Here is a 14,315-nt window from a genome sequence, read left to right as displayed (position 1 = left end):
ATTAACCCTGGAATACCTATTATAAGTGATCTCTCATTTACCAGGACTCCTCCCATTGGTGAAATTCAGCCCTCTAGCTAGGACTGCGCAAACCCCTCTAGGGATTCGAACTATTGCGTCCTGCAGCTTTTTCGATCTCCCTCCTTTGCTCAGGGCTGGGATCTCTGGCACTGTTCTTCTTGCTTCACCTGCACTAGCTTTGATACCATGTGAAAATTCCTTAAACTCGAGAATTCCTATTGCAACATTGATGATATTTCTTCTACTTGTTAGATTTACATGAACAAGTTATTTGCAGTTTCCTACGACAAATATTGAAATACATACACTGTAGCCTACACCAATTAAATTATATGCCGAAACAAGAACAAAACAATAGCGAAAGATACACACACATGACACAATTGTTTTTGGACAAATGTCACCGAAAAACCCAATGCGGGAAATCCAGTGCAACAAATTTGAGGGTTTTATTATTATGCATTATTAACTCTGAGTACAATTCCTTGGATGCTCAACTAGCAATCCGATACAAAGAGAAACTAAACAAAACGAATGGTGAAATGCTCTCACTCTGTCACTGGGAGAATTTGAGTTTGATCACGCTGAAGTCGAGCTTCTGCGTACCCTCTGCGTAGCCTTTGCGCAGAACTGCATCAATCCCACGCAGGTCCTACGTCACCCCTGCTGGGTATCACGCTGCTCCTTTTTTGGACCCTCTGCTGACTGGAAAATCCGAATCTCTACCTCCCGATCTCACCCCGGCTCCTGGCTACTGAAACTCGATTTCCTCAGTAGGAATTCGATCTCCCTCTAAGGCCTGCGCTGCTACTGCGTCGCTCTGCGTGGGCCAACGCCTACCTCTCTCTGGAAGTCGTTCTATCCTCTCTGCCTCGTACTCTCTGTGCCAGGAAAACTTCCTTCTTCCGGATATTATCTCTGCCCCTCACTGCAAAAGATCACTATCAAAATTCTCCCTGCAGCTGCTCTACTTCAGAAAATCAAACTTTTGAACTCATTCTGTATGTCTTTCCAAATGACCCTCAAGTCTCCTTAAATAATCTCCTCGTTGACATTCATTGACCCAGATTAGAAACAATGCAATGGCTAAGATCATTTTTGCTTGATCCTCGTCTTCTTCTAGAAGTTACAGCCATGATTAGATTAATACCTATGTTGCACGGGTTCCCGCACCCAGGGGTGGGGTTCTCGAACCCGTCCCGGGTTCCCGCACCCAAGTACCGGATTCGGGTACGGGTTCTTCCCAGAAGAACCCAGAAGAACCGGGTTCTTCAAAAAAAAAAAATTGGGTTCTTTTCCTTTAATGGGTTCTTGGATTCTTGGGTTCTTCGGGTTGGGTTCTTTTAAAGGCTTGCCGGAATGAATGTCACAATTTCTTGCTGTTTCGGACTGTCTGCAACATGGGCCACAACTGTCAGTCCACTTTTATACACTCAATTTGCCTCCTGCTGCGGCATAGTCCCTCCTCCTTCTTGTTGTCAAACGCTGAGTTGTAGGGCTTGATTCATGCCACTGTTTACACAAAACAGCTCACTGTTCACTAAGGAACAGACCTCGGCCTCCCTATGCAGACTCCTGTACCCAACCGAAGCCCTAAATAGAGATAACAATGCCACAAACTTACCTCTACTCAGCCTAGACTTGTTAAATTTTTTATTTTTTATACTATATACTATAATATGAGAAGTATACGTTTCAGTTCTTTTAACCTGAAATAGTTGCAATTAGATTAATAAAGCGCAGAAAATCTTCATCATTTTTTGCATTAATGAATAGCATTACATAAATGCATTCATACACTAAATATAGCTCTGTGCTATTCTTTACAATATAAACCGTTCAGTGAGAATGTATTTCAACTCAATCATCTACACAACATTCAAGCCAGTTCATTATCTACCCTCTAACAATGGTGTTGCTTGCCCTTGCAATATAATTTCACCATGGATCAACAAAATCCAATTAAATGGTTCAGAATTTGTTCAAGAAAAAGTAAAACAATTCATAGTATATATATTTTAATTTTTGAAAAATTGAATCATTACATTAACATATAAATTCTGTGGTTTTTTTAAGGCTTGTGGCTACATTAAAGTATAAATTATGGCTGCTGGCAGCATATATTTCACTGCTGTCCCACCAAACACACAAGGCAGCCCAATTAAATAAAGTTTAAAATGTTGAGTCTTTGAAAACTCAGAATACTTTAGGATTTTTGAGCGTACTCTTGAGTTTGTAGGAAACTTGGCTAGTGTATCTCAGTCAGCTGTGTGTGACAAAATCTGTCCCATACCATGATTCATGTTAATATGTAAACAATGAACAGTTTTTTGGTGATAAATTTTGAAATTTCAATGTCAATGTTGAATGTTCAATGATGTGCATGTTTAAATGATTATCATTAAAGTTTTCTTGTTTAAAGTTGAAAAAATATACAAATTCAAATTTCATATATATTATTAATTATAAATTTATAAAATATAATTATTAAAATTTAATATTATTATATTACCCGACGAACCCACGCACCCTGTTTCCAAAAATGTCGTCCCCGTCCCCGTCCCCGAACCCACATTTCTTGGCAACATAGATTAATACCCATTAATTATTTTATTTTCCTAAGTTTAGACTTAGGGTCCCATTAAAAATAATTAATTATTTTAATAAAACTGTTTCTGGGTTTTTTGGAATACATGTGCCGAAGCCTCCCTGCAAAATTTGAGACTTAGAGCCCATCCGATGCTACCATAAATCAACATTTTCCTCTCTAGAGGTGAGAAGTTTCGGCCCTCGCTGGAGAAGCCTATATTTTGTACCACTTGTCTTTATTTTGGTAATTGTCTTGATGAAAAAGAACACACTAACAAACTAACATAGTGAAAGATCATAAGTAACTGAAGAACAAGCATATCACAAGCAATTATCAAGCAGAGAAATTGTTAACATTGAATGCCCTAGATTTCTCAACACATTAGTCAAATGTTTCCTCGCCCATTTGGCATGAGTGCACGTTGCAAGGTTGGCATCCAATCAAAGGGTACTTTATTCTATTACAATCGGCTGCTTATGCTTGTTTGTATTTTGGGCATTTGGTATAGATCATGGGGTAACCTGGAAGGAAGTGGGGTTTTGATTGTCATTTTGTTCCCCCTCCTTGAATGGTATGGTTAATCTTTCATCCTAGTCCACTAGGACCTCAGCTAATAACCCAATGGGTAAAGGAGGGGTACTACTTGGGAGAACTTGATTGGGATAATGTAGTCTCATCTCTCCCTATTCCATACTTACCACTTTCCATCTTACATTATGAGCTCCATATTCCACCTCCCTTCTTCGTGTTGAATTGGTCATTAGTCCTCTGGGATTTGGCACCACACATCCTCATACTTGGGTAGGGCCTGAAACTTGGCCTTGGGGAGGTTGACGTAGTTAAAAGAAAAGGAAAAAAACATATGATGGCCACAAGAAAAAACGAAAGAAGATCATAATGCAAAAGATGTCTGGGAGATATACATTATCACGTGGGAAAAAGCCTAGCATGAGCATATGGTGCAGATTATGCGAGTAGTGGTTTTGACAGATTATATTTCTTATGGTGCATTTATGTGAGTAAATGCTTTACATGTTGCCACTGGACATGCTTATAGTGGGCCTAATGGTTAAGAGCGTGTGTTTTCTCATAAGAGATTACAAGTACAAAACAAGAGAGGGAAGAGTATATAGACCTTTGTAGACTTTGGCAGTCAAATCGTTGTAAAAATATGCGACAAAGCTAGTGAGAAGGAAAAGGGTTGGAACAACAAATTGTACATGCTCCCATTGTAAATCAACCTACACTAGTTCACTTAGTTGTGTAAAAAGCATCTTTACAAGATTATGCCATGTGATGAAAATAAAATTGTATGTGTGAAAACTTGTGATCAAGTGATAGCAAAAGATAGGAATAGATACAAAATAATTTTCAACTGAAATACAATTTCCTCATACAAACTGAGGGTTGCCTTCTAGGGAAAAAAACCTTGAATCAACATAACTTACACTGTCAGATCTTCCAGCTAATGAAGGGTCTAGATTGAGTACAAAATTACAATATTTTACAAGGCAATTTTCTCAAAAGTTTCCTTTCAGGGGTGCTGCACCCGAACCCCCACTAGGGGACCCCCCTGCAACAATAATCGGAGGGGGCGAGGGGCAAACCCCCTCACACCCAACCCCCGTTAGGGATTGGGATCCAAATGTGGCCAAATCAAGACCTCTGAATCAGGAAGATAATCAAGCTCCACACGCAACATGATGAGAATCATGATGTTATAACTTGTGGACCTATGGTTGATGAAAATTATAACTACCGGATGATTGATGTTATATGGTTTAATCCATGTTTTTGTGCTTTTTATGACTAATTCATCATTCTACATGCTTTTGTTGATACATATGCATCAAAATATATAAAAATATATGTTATATAAAAACACTCCCAACCTGGAAGCTTCTGAAAATTGGTGCTCCTGCTTCCATGAAGCCTTGGTCTGGGTTGGCCGTTATTTTAAAATTAAATTATAATTATTATAATAAACTTTTAATTTCATTACAGTGAAATTGTGTAAAACTAAAAAGTTTGGACCTTCATATTCTATTGTTATTTATTTTTGGTTTGTCATGTTGTTCCCAGATTCTCTTAGTAAGTGATTTGTGTGGCCTAGAAATTATAAGTCCTACCTTTGCTTGCAATCATGGGAATATATGGGCACAAGGGTCTGTCTGAACTAAAATTTAACTTTTAACATGGACACTTGATAAAATTAAAGTATACCAAAATTGCAGGAGATGTATAAAAATGCTGCTAGATTATGGGCAGAGTTACGCGTGGAGTTATTGAAAGCAACGGCAAGTCTATCTGAGGAAAGACCTAATTCAAGTCAATTGTGGAGACTATATTGGGCAAGCCATCAGGTGTTGAATATTCGTTCATGGTAGAGGTTTGGCTAGTTTATTCTGCCCACTATTTTGGTTTAGAGTGGTGCAGTCACTGGTTCATTTATAAGTGACATTTGTTTTCCACTTTGATATGTGCAGCGGTTTTTTAGGCATATGTGCATGTCTGCAAAAGTACCAGCTGTTGTCAGACTAGCAAAGCAAGCGTTGTTGGAGGACAAGTGTGTTGTTATTGGCTTACAAAGTACAGGGGAAGCTAGGACTGAGGAAGCAGTCACAAAATATGTATGTTGAATGGGTAAATCTGTTTGTATGTATTTTCAGTGGCTCTATGTGCCTGTATGTAGTATCATGGTATTTCAGTTATTTTGGATCACTGAATAATTTCAATGTGATTTTTCAATTCTGGTAATGTTTTTCAATATGTATGTTGACCAATACGAATGGTCTGTGGTTTTCTGTTAACTTGTCCTGTAGAGGCTCATGTCAAGCACTCTGTTTTACGGTTCATCAGGGTATTAAAGCTATGTTTGATTAACCTTTGTACTCAGGGTGCTGAGCTTGATGATTTTGTTTCGGGTCCTCGGGAACTGCTATTAAAATTAGTTGAAGATAACTACCCTCTTCCTCAACAGCCAGTCCAAATGCCAGGTCAATATATGAATCATTTGTTGTATGGCATTAATTTTCTCTTAATTAACTAGTCTGGAGGGGACTACTATCTTTATTTCATGTTGCTACTAGGTCTATGATTCAGTCTGTTAGTTTCTCTCCACAATACACATAGTAATACCTGATTTCAATATTAGTGGAAAAAACTATATTTAGCCACCATGCCAGTTTGATACTCTGTAACTGCAGAAGAGGGAGTTAAGGAATCTGGGAGAAAACGACATGTAGCACCTACAGGTATCTCTTTTAAGGGAAGAATGAGGAAGGCTGCAAGATGTAAGGCTCCAAGTGATGCTGAAACTGACGGTGAATATGAAAGTGAGTTTATGGTTACCTGATTATCAGGGAAAATTTTAGGGGCTAATATTTGCAGGTGGACTAATTTTCCATGCTTTTCCAAAAAAACGATTCGCCAATTTTCATCATTTCTAAAAATTATTCCCCTAATTTTTATAGTATAAATTTGTTTTACCTTAAAGATTGCCAAAATTATAAAGAGACTATATATACAATCATTTTAAATTTGAACATTTATACATTAAATATTTTATTGCTTTCATATTAGGGACTAGTAAGATTCGCCAAGGTTTCTAAAGTTTAAAATATATTTCCATCCTTAAAATTTTCCTTGCTGATTATTGACACTTTGGATTTGTTTTGTTGTGAGTAGGTGGACTGTTCAAGCCAGAATTGTAAATTGAATTCATTGCAAGTTTCGTGAGACCTTTAAGACCTATATGAGGATGTTACAGTCTAGAAAAAGAATGTGATTGCTCAGTTGTGATATAAATATGATTTAAATACAAGTTACCAAGTTAATAATGGCAATTACATCTGTTATATATCTTTCATCATCAGAATTCAATATCCTAAGACCTGGGTTTCCCATATCACGAGAAGATCGGCATGTAGTTGTAAGAAATAATCATATATCCACTGGAACTGGAATTACTCTCTGCTTAGATGAATTAATTGTGTTCAGTGCTGCACATCAGGCCTATGCCACGAACATATTAACTTCAAAATTTAAAGCAATTTCTTTGCGATAGTTCTAAGATCTTCTAGTGAATTGTGTCATACCTCCCGGTCATTTTGGTATGTACGTTAGTTACAATATTAAATGCATATTAATTATTGTGTATGTGGTCAGTCATTGACTTTAATTGATATTTTTTGGTTGTGTTTTATTGTTTTAAATATATATGTTGAAATGATTTATTGCATTATAGGTTGTGTTTGTAACATTGGCTGAATCAATGTAGACAAATTGTAGTTCACTGGTATGTAATGATTAAATCTTGTTTCTTCTCAAGCGGTACAAATTGGGTTATTGTAAACAACGCGCACAAATGTCCTTTTCCTTTCAGCTAGTTTGATATTTACAGTTGCCTTTATATTACATGAGAGACGCAGGGGATTTGCTTGTTATGACTTATGGTTGTCTTTTGCAGCTGAATCTGAACCTGAATCTACTGATTCTGACGAGGAGTACCAGATCTGCGAGATCTGCATGATTGAAGATGTGCGCTAAAGCAGAGCTGTATAGCTTTTTTGCATATATTTTGTATTTACTTCTAGCGGTTACATTTCAAGAGTATTAGTGAACTTATTTATGTACAATTATAAAATCAGACAACAAAGACGGTGCTTCAGTGCTCCAGTTGCGGGAAATCAATGCATGCTGCTTGCCTGGTTCCTCCAGAAATGGATCTAGTTGAGGGTGATTGGTCATGTCCTATGTGCAAAAAGCAGACTGAAGAGTATATAAAATCACATCATGCATACATTGCAGAACTATGGAAAAGGTTCGTACCAATTTAACATTTTCTTCAGTTGCTTGTGGTTCTGAGCTCACAGCAATAGCTTTCCCTGCAGATACGAAGCAGCAAAAGAAAGGAAAAATCACATCTTGGAAACTATACGTGCATTGGATCTTCCTAACAATCCATTAGATGACATCATAGACCAGGTAGTTCATTACCTGATACAAGAACATGATTTGATCTTGTATTGACTTGGTATGTAATCTAATAACAAAAAATGCAAAGTTAGTCAGGAGTCAGTCCTTGGAGTCTCGACACTCTTCCAGATCTTCACTTCATCATTCTTAAGAATAAATTCATATATTGTACGTAACTTTTAAAATAAGAACTGGAAATGTCTTTGTACTAGTCAGGAGAAGCTTATATACAATAATTGTGTTTATATGGCATTTTAAATTTGAATTAATGTGCACTACCGATGGGTGTCCGACCTTTTTATATGGGTTGCAGAAGCTCTCACATTGTTCAGTTAAGTGTTTAGTCTTGAGTAACCTTCATTCTCCTGCTCCCAAAGCTTGCTTCAGATGGGAGCATGCTTTCAGAATGTTTTCCTGCTCTCCCAGAACAATTCTCCATGCCCCCGAACAGTTCCTTGTGCTCTTAGAATGATTCTCCATGCCTCTAGAACATTTCCTTGCGCTCTTAGAATGATTCTAATGCAGGAGCATCCAAGCGCCAAGGCAAATACATTTGACAAGACCTAGGGGTCATTAATTTACTATGGGAGTGGTTCCCTAATTGTCAATTATTTGTAATTTTCTATGTTTTTAGGAATTCTATAAAGATTGTAATATTAATGTAATTGGTGTGGAATGAGATCTTCTTATAAGAAGAAGTCTCGGGAGGTTGAGTGAGTTAGAGAGATTTTAGAGTCAGTCAGATTCCTTGAGAGGATTTCGTGGATCTAGAGGATCTAAAGATAGCTTTATTAGTTGAGTGAATTGTGGATCTGAACTAATTCTAGTTCAGGATCCTTCTGTATATTTTGTAAGCCAAAAGGCATTCGAGAGCATCCATCAAAGAGAGGAGAATAGGAGAGACTGAGGCTGAGTATGGCTACGAGGCAAGAAGGGCCAATTTCACGTAAATCAAGGCATAGGAGGGCCTTCTGTAACTTTTGTACAAAATCTAATTTAAATAGAAGAATTCCTATATTTGAGTGATAGAGGATTGATATTACATCCTTGCACATTGTTGGAATTGAGAATTTATGTTATATTTATGAGAATACACCCTGTGTTTGTAAGAGGCGAGGGCATTGTAGGACTTACTGGATGTAGTAAGGTTCAGGAGGGATTGTGCATAGAGATAAAGGTTAAAGAACGATTGTGGCAAAGCTTAGGAGGGATTGTGAGCAGAGACAAAGGTTAAAGAACGATTGTAGCAAAGCTCAGGAGGGAGAGTGATTTGGAGATCATTCCTTAAAGAGAACAATTTCGTGTAGAATCAAGGTAGCGCAAAGGGGGTGTGGAGGCTATAAAGGGCCTAAAGGAGCCAAAGAGAGGAGCACAGTGGAAGATTCCTGTGTGGGAGCAGTGCAGCAGTGGTCGAGAGTATAATGAAGGGAGAGAGTGGAAGACTTAGTCTTTTTAAGGCTGATGGGAGTATGTCAATTGATGGGTGCCGGGAAACAAAACTTGACTTCTGTCAAGAAGAAGTTGTGATTTGACGACGTCGGGTCAAAGGTTCTTTCTTAGAAGATAGAAGAGGAGTGCATGAGATGCGCAACCGGGCTGATTAGGCATCGAGCTAATGTAGAGCCCGGATGATGTGGAGGAAGTCGGGATGAAGTGGAGTTTGCGCATTGGATGCAAGATGACAAAATGGCAATTATGTGGCAAAGGTTATGCATGCATAGGGAGAATCGAGGTCGGGTCCATCACTGATGGAACTCGAAGGCTACAACTGTCAGGGAAATTCCACATCCCGGGTTTTGTCTGTCAGGAACTTTCAACATTGTTCATCATAGGGAAGCGCTGGGGTGACTTAGCTCCTAGCTAATGTGGAAGACCAGCCAACTTGTCAAATGCCGCGATGATGCAAAGTGCATTTATTAGGGGACACAACTGACAAGTGGGCTCGAGGATTGCTGACTCCGCTCGCAGGTCAGTGTAGCGTGCTTTTAAAACGTGGGGTTGACTTTAGACGGAATTCAAGTGCGACATTTAACGGGAGAAACTCCGTTGCCGAGAGTCTGTCTCCTGGATGAATTTCTTGTGCACATCTTTGGACCAGCAGGGATGACATCAAGCCAGGCTAACGCGTGAAGGGCAACAACGTGGAAGTAGTAGCGGATTGAAGTGTCCCAGTCGATTGGAGCTTGCGCATAACATAAAAACGCTGGGGCTAAGGTCATAACCCTTGGTCTTTATAGCATTGGCATGAGCTTAGAAAATTGAGGAACGACTACGAGCCAAGACTTGGGAATGTGCTATAGTAAGGTAAGGGCCTGCGTTGTAACACCAATGCTCCATAATCATGATTTGTGTATATTTACATGGGCCGTGTTGTCGCTTAGATTGTACAGGCACTGTAACAACTGCTCAGGGCAGGGGCTATCACTGATCCTTGCCCACTCTGTTCTAGTTGTCTGCCAACAATAGGCTATCGGGCGTAGTCCCTATGGAAATGAGGTGGAGGAAAACAAGTTGGGAGCCAATTTGTTCGGGAGACACAGTTGAGTGGCCTAGCTACTTGGTAGAATTTAGCAAGATTAAGAATTTGATTAGATTTAATGTTAAGACCAGTGCTTGATGGAGTCAAAACTTCTTGCTTATTAGAAATTATAGCCAAGTAACCAGATGGACAACTACCGCTAATATGATGAACTAACCTATATGAAGATGCAACTCCTAAGAACTAGGTGTGATGCAAGGATGTTGGTTAATTTTAGATTAAATGCCTAGTCTAAGTTGAACCTTTCCCTTAATTGTGTTGAAAAACAGTGTTTAGAGTAGGTTGTGAGATAGAAGCCAACGGGAAGCAGACAATGGCCTGATTAACGATACCTCCCTCTTTGTTCGAACCACCCAGTGCCTATTGCGCTGCAGACACTGTGGCTTTGACGATTGCAAGGTCACTGTGTTAACCATTAAGAAGGGAAGAATCCCTCAAGCTAGATGAGAGAGGGTTGTCCTAGGAGTCTATCAACCAAGCTTATGCTTGGAGGTAAGTTATTAAGTGCAATGCTAAGACTAAAATGCTTATGCAATGATTATGAGTGAAGTCACTTGAGTTAAGATTGCTTAAGTGTTTAAGTACTTAAGTTATGATTAGCCTTTTAATGGAAAGAATACTTAATGAAAATTAGAAGACAATCTTAAAACAAGACAAGTGCTTAAGGATACAAGTGCTAATAAGAAATGAATCCACCAGATACTTCAACAAATTACCCACTTTATCAATTAGCCAATGATCAATAAAAAATATTCAAAATGTTCTTATCACAATGCCAATTAGATTTCAAATGCCAAAGCAACTTATACTATCAACAAGATCAGAAATTAAGAGCTTAAGTGTATGAGTGCTTTAAGTGTAAAATTCAGAAATTCTTGTAACTTAAAACAAGACAAGAAATATTAGATCTTAAAAATCCAAATCAACAATAACACTTAAGAAATTCTAGCACTTACTAGTCTTATGACAACAATAAGAAAATAACTTTAGACTATGAAATTGACCAAGCATAGCCAATGTAAATTTACGAATGTAGCCCACTTTAGGATGCAGTATTCAGTGACATATAAGATCTGAAATAACTTATTACAACGATAAACAAATCAACAAATCAGTGATTTAACGATGCTACAACAAGTGCCACTTCAAGAATAAAACTAGGAAAAATTTGCCAAAACTGAAAATTTTAGATTTTGAGCGTTTTTAGGTGAATTATTAAGATAATCTTAGATCTGATTCAATGATTTACGCAGAAAATTCCAGCAAGCAAAATTTTAGATCTAGGCTGGATCCTTGATGCCCAAGTAGCTACATTTTGAGAAAATTAAATTTTGCAATTTTTGAGTTATTTTGACCAACTTAGTATGATTTTAGGGCACTTATATCACTGTTATAAGATAAAATTTACAACAGTAGCAAAACAGTGAAAAACTAGGGTTTAGAGAGCAAACCCTAGGCGAAAGGCCTTTTAGATCCCTTGGTCCAAACTTGCTGAAACTTTAGGATGAGCTTGCCACCTGAAAAATAGATTTTGAGGCCAAAAACCTACAAAACCACCAAGTATTCAATCCAGAAAATTCAGAGATGGATTTAGGGCAAACTAGGGCTAGGAGGAGCTAGGAAGAGGGTCAAGGAAGGCTGGAAAAGGCCTTGGAGGCCTAGCGGCTCAAGGAGGGGGCCTAAGGAGGTGACGACAAGCCCTAGAGGGCTGCCGCTTGGCTAAAGGGAGGGCCGAGAGGCGCTTAGGTGGATGCAACCTAGGGTTTTTAGGCCGTTAAGGCCTGTGACACCCTAAAGGGAGTCTCGAAGGGCAGTCGCAAGCCCTCTAGGGCTACGGTCTTAGGGAATCCGTGGGGAGGAGGGGGCCTGAAGGCGCTAAGCCTCACGGCTAGGGCTATAAGCCCCTAAAACCAAGGCGTAGGGGGAATAAGAGGACGCGGAGGCCTCTAGGCCTCACGACTAGTCTCAGAGAGGCCTAAAACTCAGATGTAGGGGCAAAATAGGCTGACGCAGGGCAAGAGGAAGAGGACGCTGGCATTGGAGAGGGTGGATCTGGGTCCGAAAAGGTTGAAACTCAAAACCCCAGCTTCAGAAAAAATTTCTCCTTTCATATTTGAATTTTGATGCAAAGTTTTTAATGGCAGGCCCTACAAAAATTTCTAGGGACTAGATCTTACCCTCAAGGCCCTAGATCGAACTCGACTTCAACTTTTTCTCTTGACTTCACTTGCAAAAATGGAAATAAAATACCAAAACCCCAATTAACAAAACTAATTTACAAATTAATTTCCAAAATTATTTTACAAATATAGAAGGGTTTTAAATTTTTTTTTTTTGAGAAATAAATTTTAAAATATTGTCCTTAAAATAATTTTTTTTTTATCGATATTTTCCTTGATAAATGGCTAAAATATACTTTAGAAACCCAATGCACACTATAGCCTTAACGAAGATTAAATCCACCACATAAATATTCAGAATCCAAGCAAAATTGCTTCCTGCCCACAGTTTGTGAACTTGGAGACCAAGGACTGAAGTATCTGCAAACACTATGTATTTATCTTAAGAGAATCCATTAATTATATGGCAAATCAAACCATCTAAGATTAGCCCAAAACTATCAATAGAATGATTTTATCTCCATCATGAAAAAAACAGATCTTATCATTTACCAGCACAGCATAGGAAAGCCTGTAGTCAGTACACACCACAAATAAATGAACATGGAACACCTTGAATTGCACCCGAAAGTCTTTATTATCATAGAAATAAAAGTTCCTAGCGGTACAATAGTGTTACACCAATGCTTCAGTAGCAATTTCTTAGCCAGAAATCAAATGGCTAGAGATTCAAATGACTCTCTAATTTATAGATAAATCCTCTAAGTGGAAAAATAATGACTAGTTTGCTTGATCCTTTTCAAAATAATCTCGGCTGTAAAAAAATACTTGATCATCTTTTAATTTTAGTCGTTGAATTTTTATTTTTGAGGAAATTTCGAATTTATCATTTAATTCCATTTCTTTTAGCTAAAAATTAATTATTTTGGGCTAATTTCCTAAAAAAGTTGACTTTGACTTAAACACCAAGGTCCAGTTTTTCCAAGGGTCCAGTTTTTCTTGAAATATCCAATATTCCCTTGGTGGAGGATGTGCAAATATTAATTCTTTTAAGACCCACGAATTTCTCCACTTGGAGAATTTAATTTCTCTATGAATTTAATTTTGACTCTAATTAATTAAATGTCTGGCTTAGGATTTTAATTTTAATTTTGTTAGAAAATTTAATTAATCGACACTTGAGGGACAATTATTTTTTCCACCCTCTAATATTTTAACCATGGTGTCCAAGTATGAGGGACCATGCATTAAAATATTTTTTACATAAGATTTTTGACAATTCAACCCTCAAAGGGGAAATACCTGTTCAACCTAGACTGTCAAATTATATACCCAATTTGCAACACAATATGTTCTAGTAGACCAGGTGATTTGTCATAAAATAATTTAGCCAACTAGCTTAAATTATTCCCAAATCACTTTTACATAAGACTCGACTAGAACGGTAGAACTCACCTAAGGCTTTGACAAAGAATTCCACCTTAGCTTTGGGGTGAGGTTGGAGGGAAAAACTCTGCCAACCATCAGTGTTTGGAAGCAAAAATGAATCAGTGAGACGAAAAAGCTCCTAGGATGAAACTCTTGCCAAAATAATAGGCTTACCTAGGTTGTTACATATATTCACGATCCTACTAGCATCATTTACACTACATAACTTGCAAAATAAGTTTACAGACGCTACTGATAAATGATCTGAGCTTGTTGAAAAAATTGGTACATCCGCTTCCTTAGGACTTTGACAAAAAATGTGCAACATCTTGCTCCATATGGGGACACGTTGCTTCCAATAAGTAACGCGAGAATCCCAGAACCCTTTGTCCAAGAAAACAAAGTCCATCAAATAGATAACCATTTAAAATCGAAATCATCATGTATACATAATAAATTTTGCTGGAATAGAAACTTCTACTGTAAGAAACTGAAACATAAAAGACATAATATAAATGCGTGAAATAAAACTATATAATGACATGAAATAAAATGGAGTAGGGTTAGAGATACTATACAAAACAATGCCCTATGGCATCAGTGGTCATCGATGTGGATCAATTCCGGGCATCTATTGACT

General features: G+C 37.9%; 1 protein-coding gene across 2 annotated transcripts in view; it reads left to right on the top strand.

Annotated features, from left to right (window-relative positions):
- Nucleotides 1-14,315, top strand: part of EMB1135 (RING/FYVE/PHD zinc finger superfamily protein) — a 418,560-nt gene that overhangs the window by 114,412 nt on the left and 289,833 nt on the right. For both annotated transcript variants that reach the window (XR_016247843.1, XM_089378057.1), the window contains exons 12-18: nucleotides 4,846-4,974; nucleotides 5,098-5,241; nucleotides 5,508-5,607; nucleotides 5,818-5,946; nucleotides 7,080-7,150; nucleotides 7,261-7,433; nucleotides 7,504-7,597. Coding sequence is in view for 1 of the 2 variants with exons in the window: in XM_089378057.1 (XP_089234183.1) it covers nucleotides 4,846-4,974; nucleotides 5,098-5,241; nucleotides 5,508-5,607; nucleotides 5,818-5,946; nucleotides 7,080-7,150; nucleotides 7,261-7,433; nucleotides 7,504-7,597 (840 nt within the window). In the remaining variant the exon portion in view is untranslated. The remainder of the gene's footprint in view (nucleotides 1-4,845; nucleotides 4,975-5,097; nucleotides 5,242-5,507; nucleotides 5,608-5,817; nucleotides 5,947-7,079; nucleotides 7,151-7,260; nucleotides 7,434-7,503; nucleotides 7,598-14,315) is intronic.

This window comes from Pinus tabuliformis, chromosome J (assembly GCF_031772625.1).
Source record: "Pinus tabuliformis cultivar Carrire ecotype Pingquan chromosome J, CPIR1, whole genome shotgun sequence".
Classification (NCBI taxonomy): Eukaryota; Viridiplantae; Streptophyta; class Pinopsida; order Pinales; family Pinaceae; genus Pinus; species Pinus tabuliformis.
The sequence above is the reverse complement of the archived record's forward strand: the minus strand, read 5'-3'. Positions and strand labels throughout refer to the sequence as shown.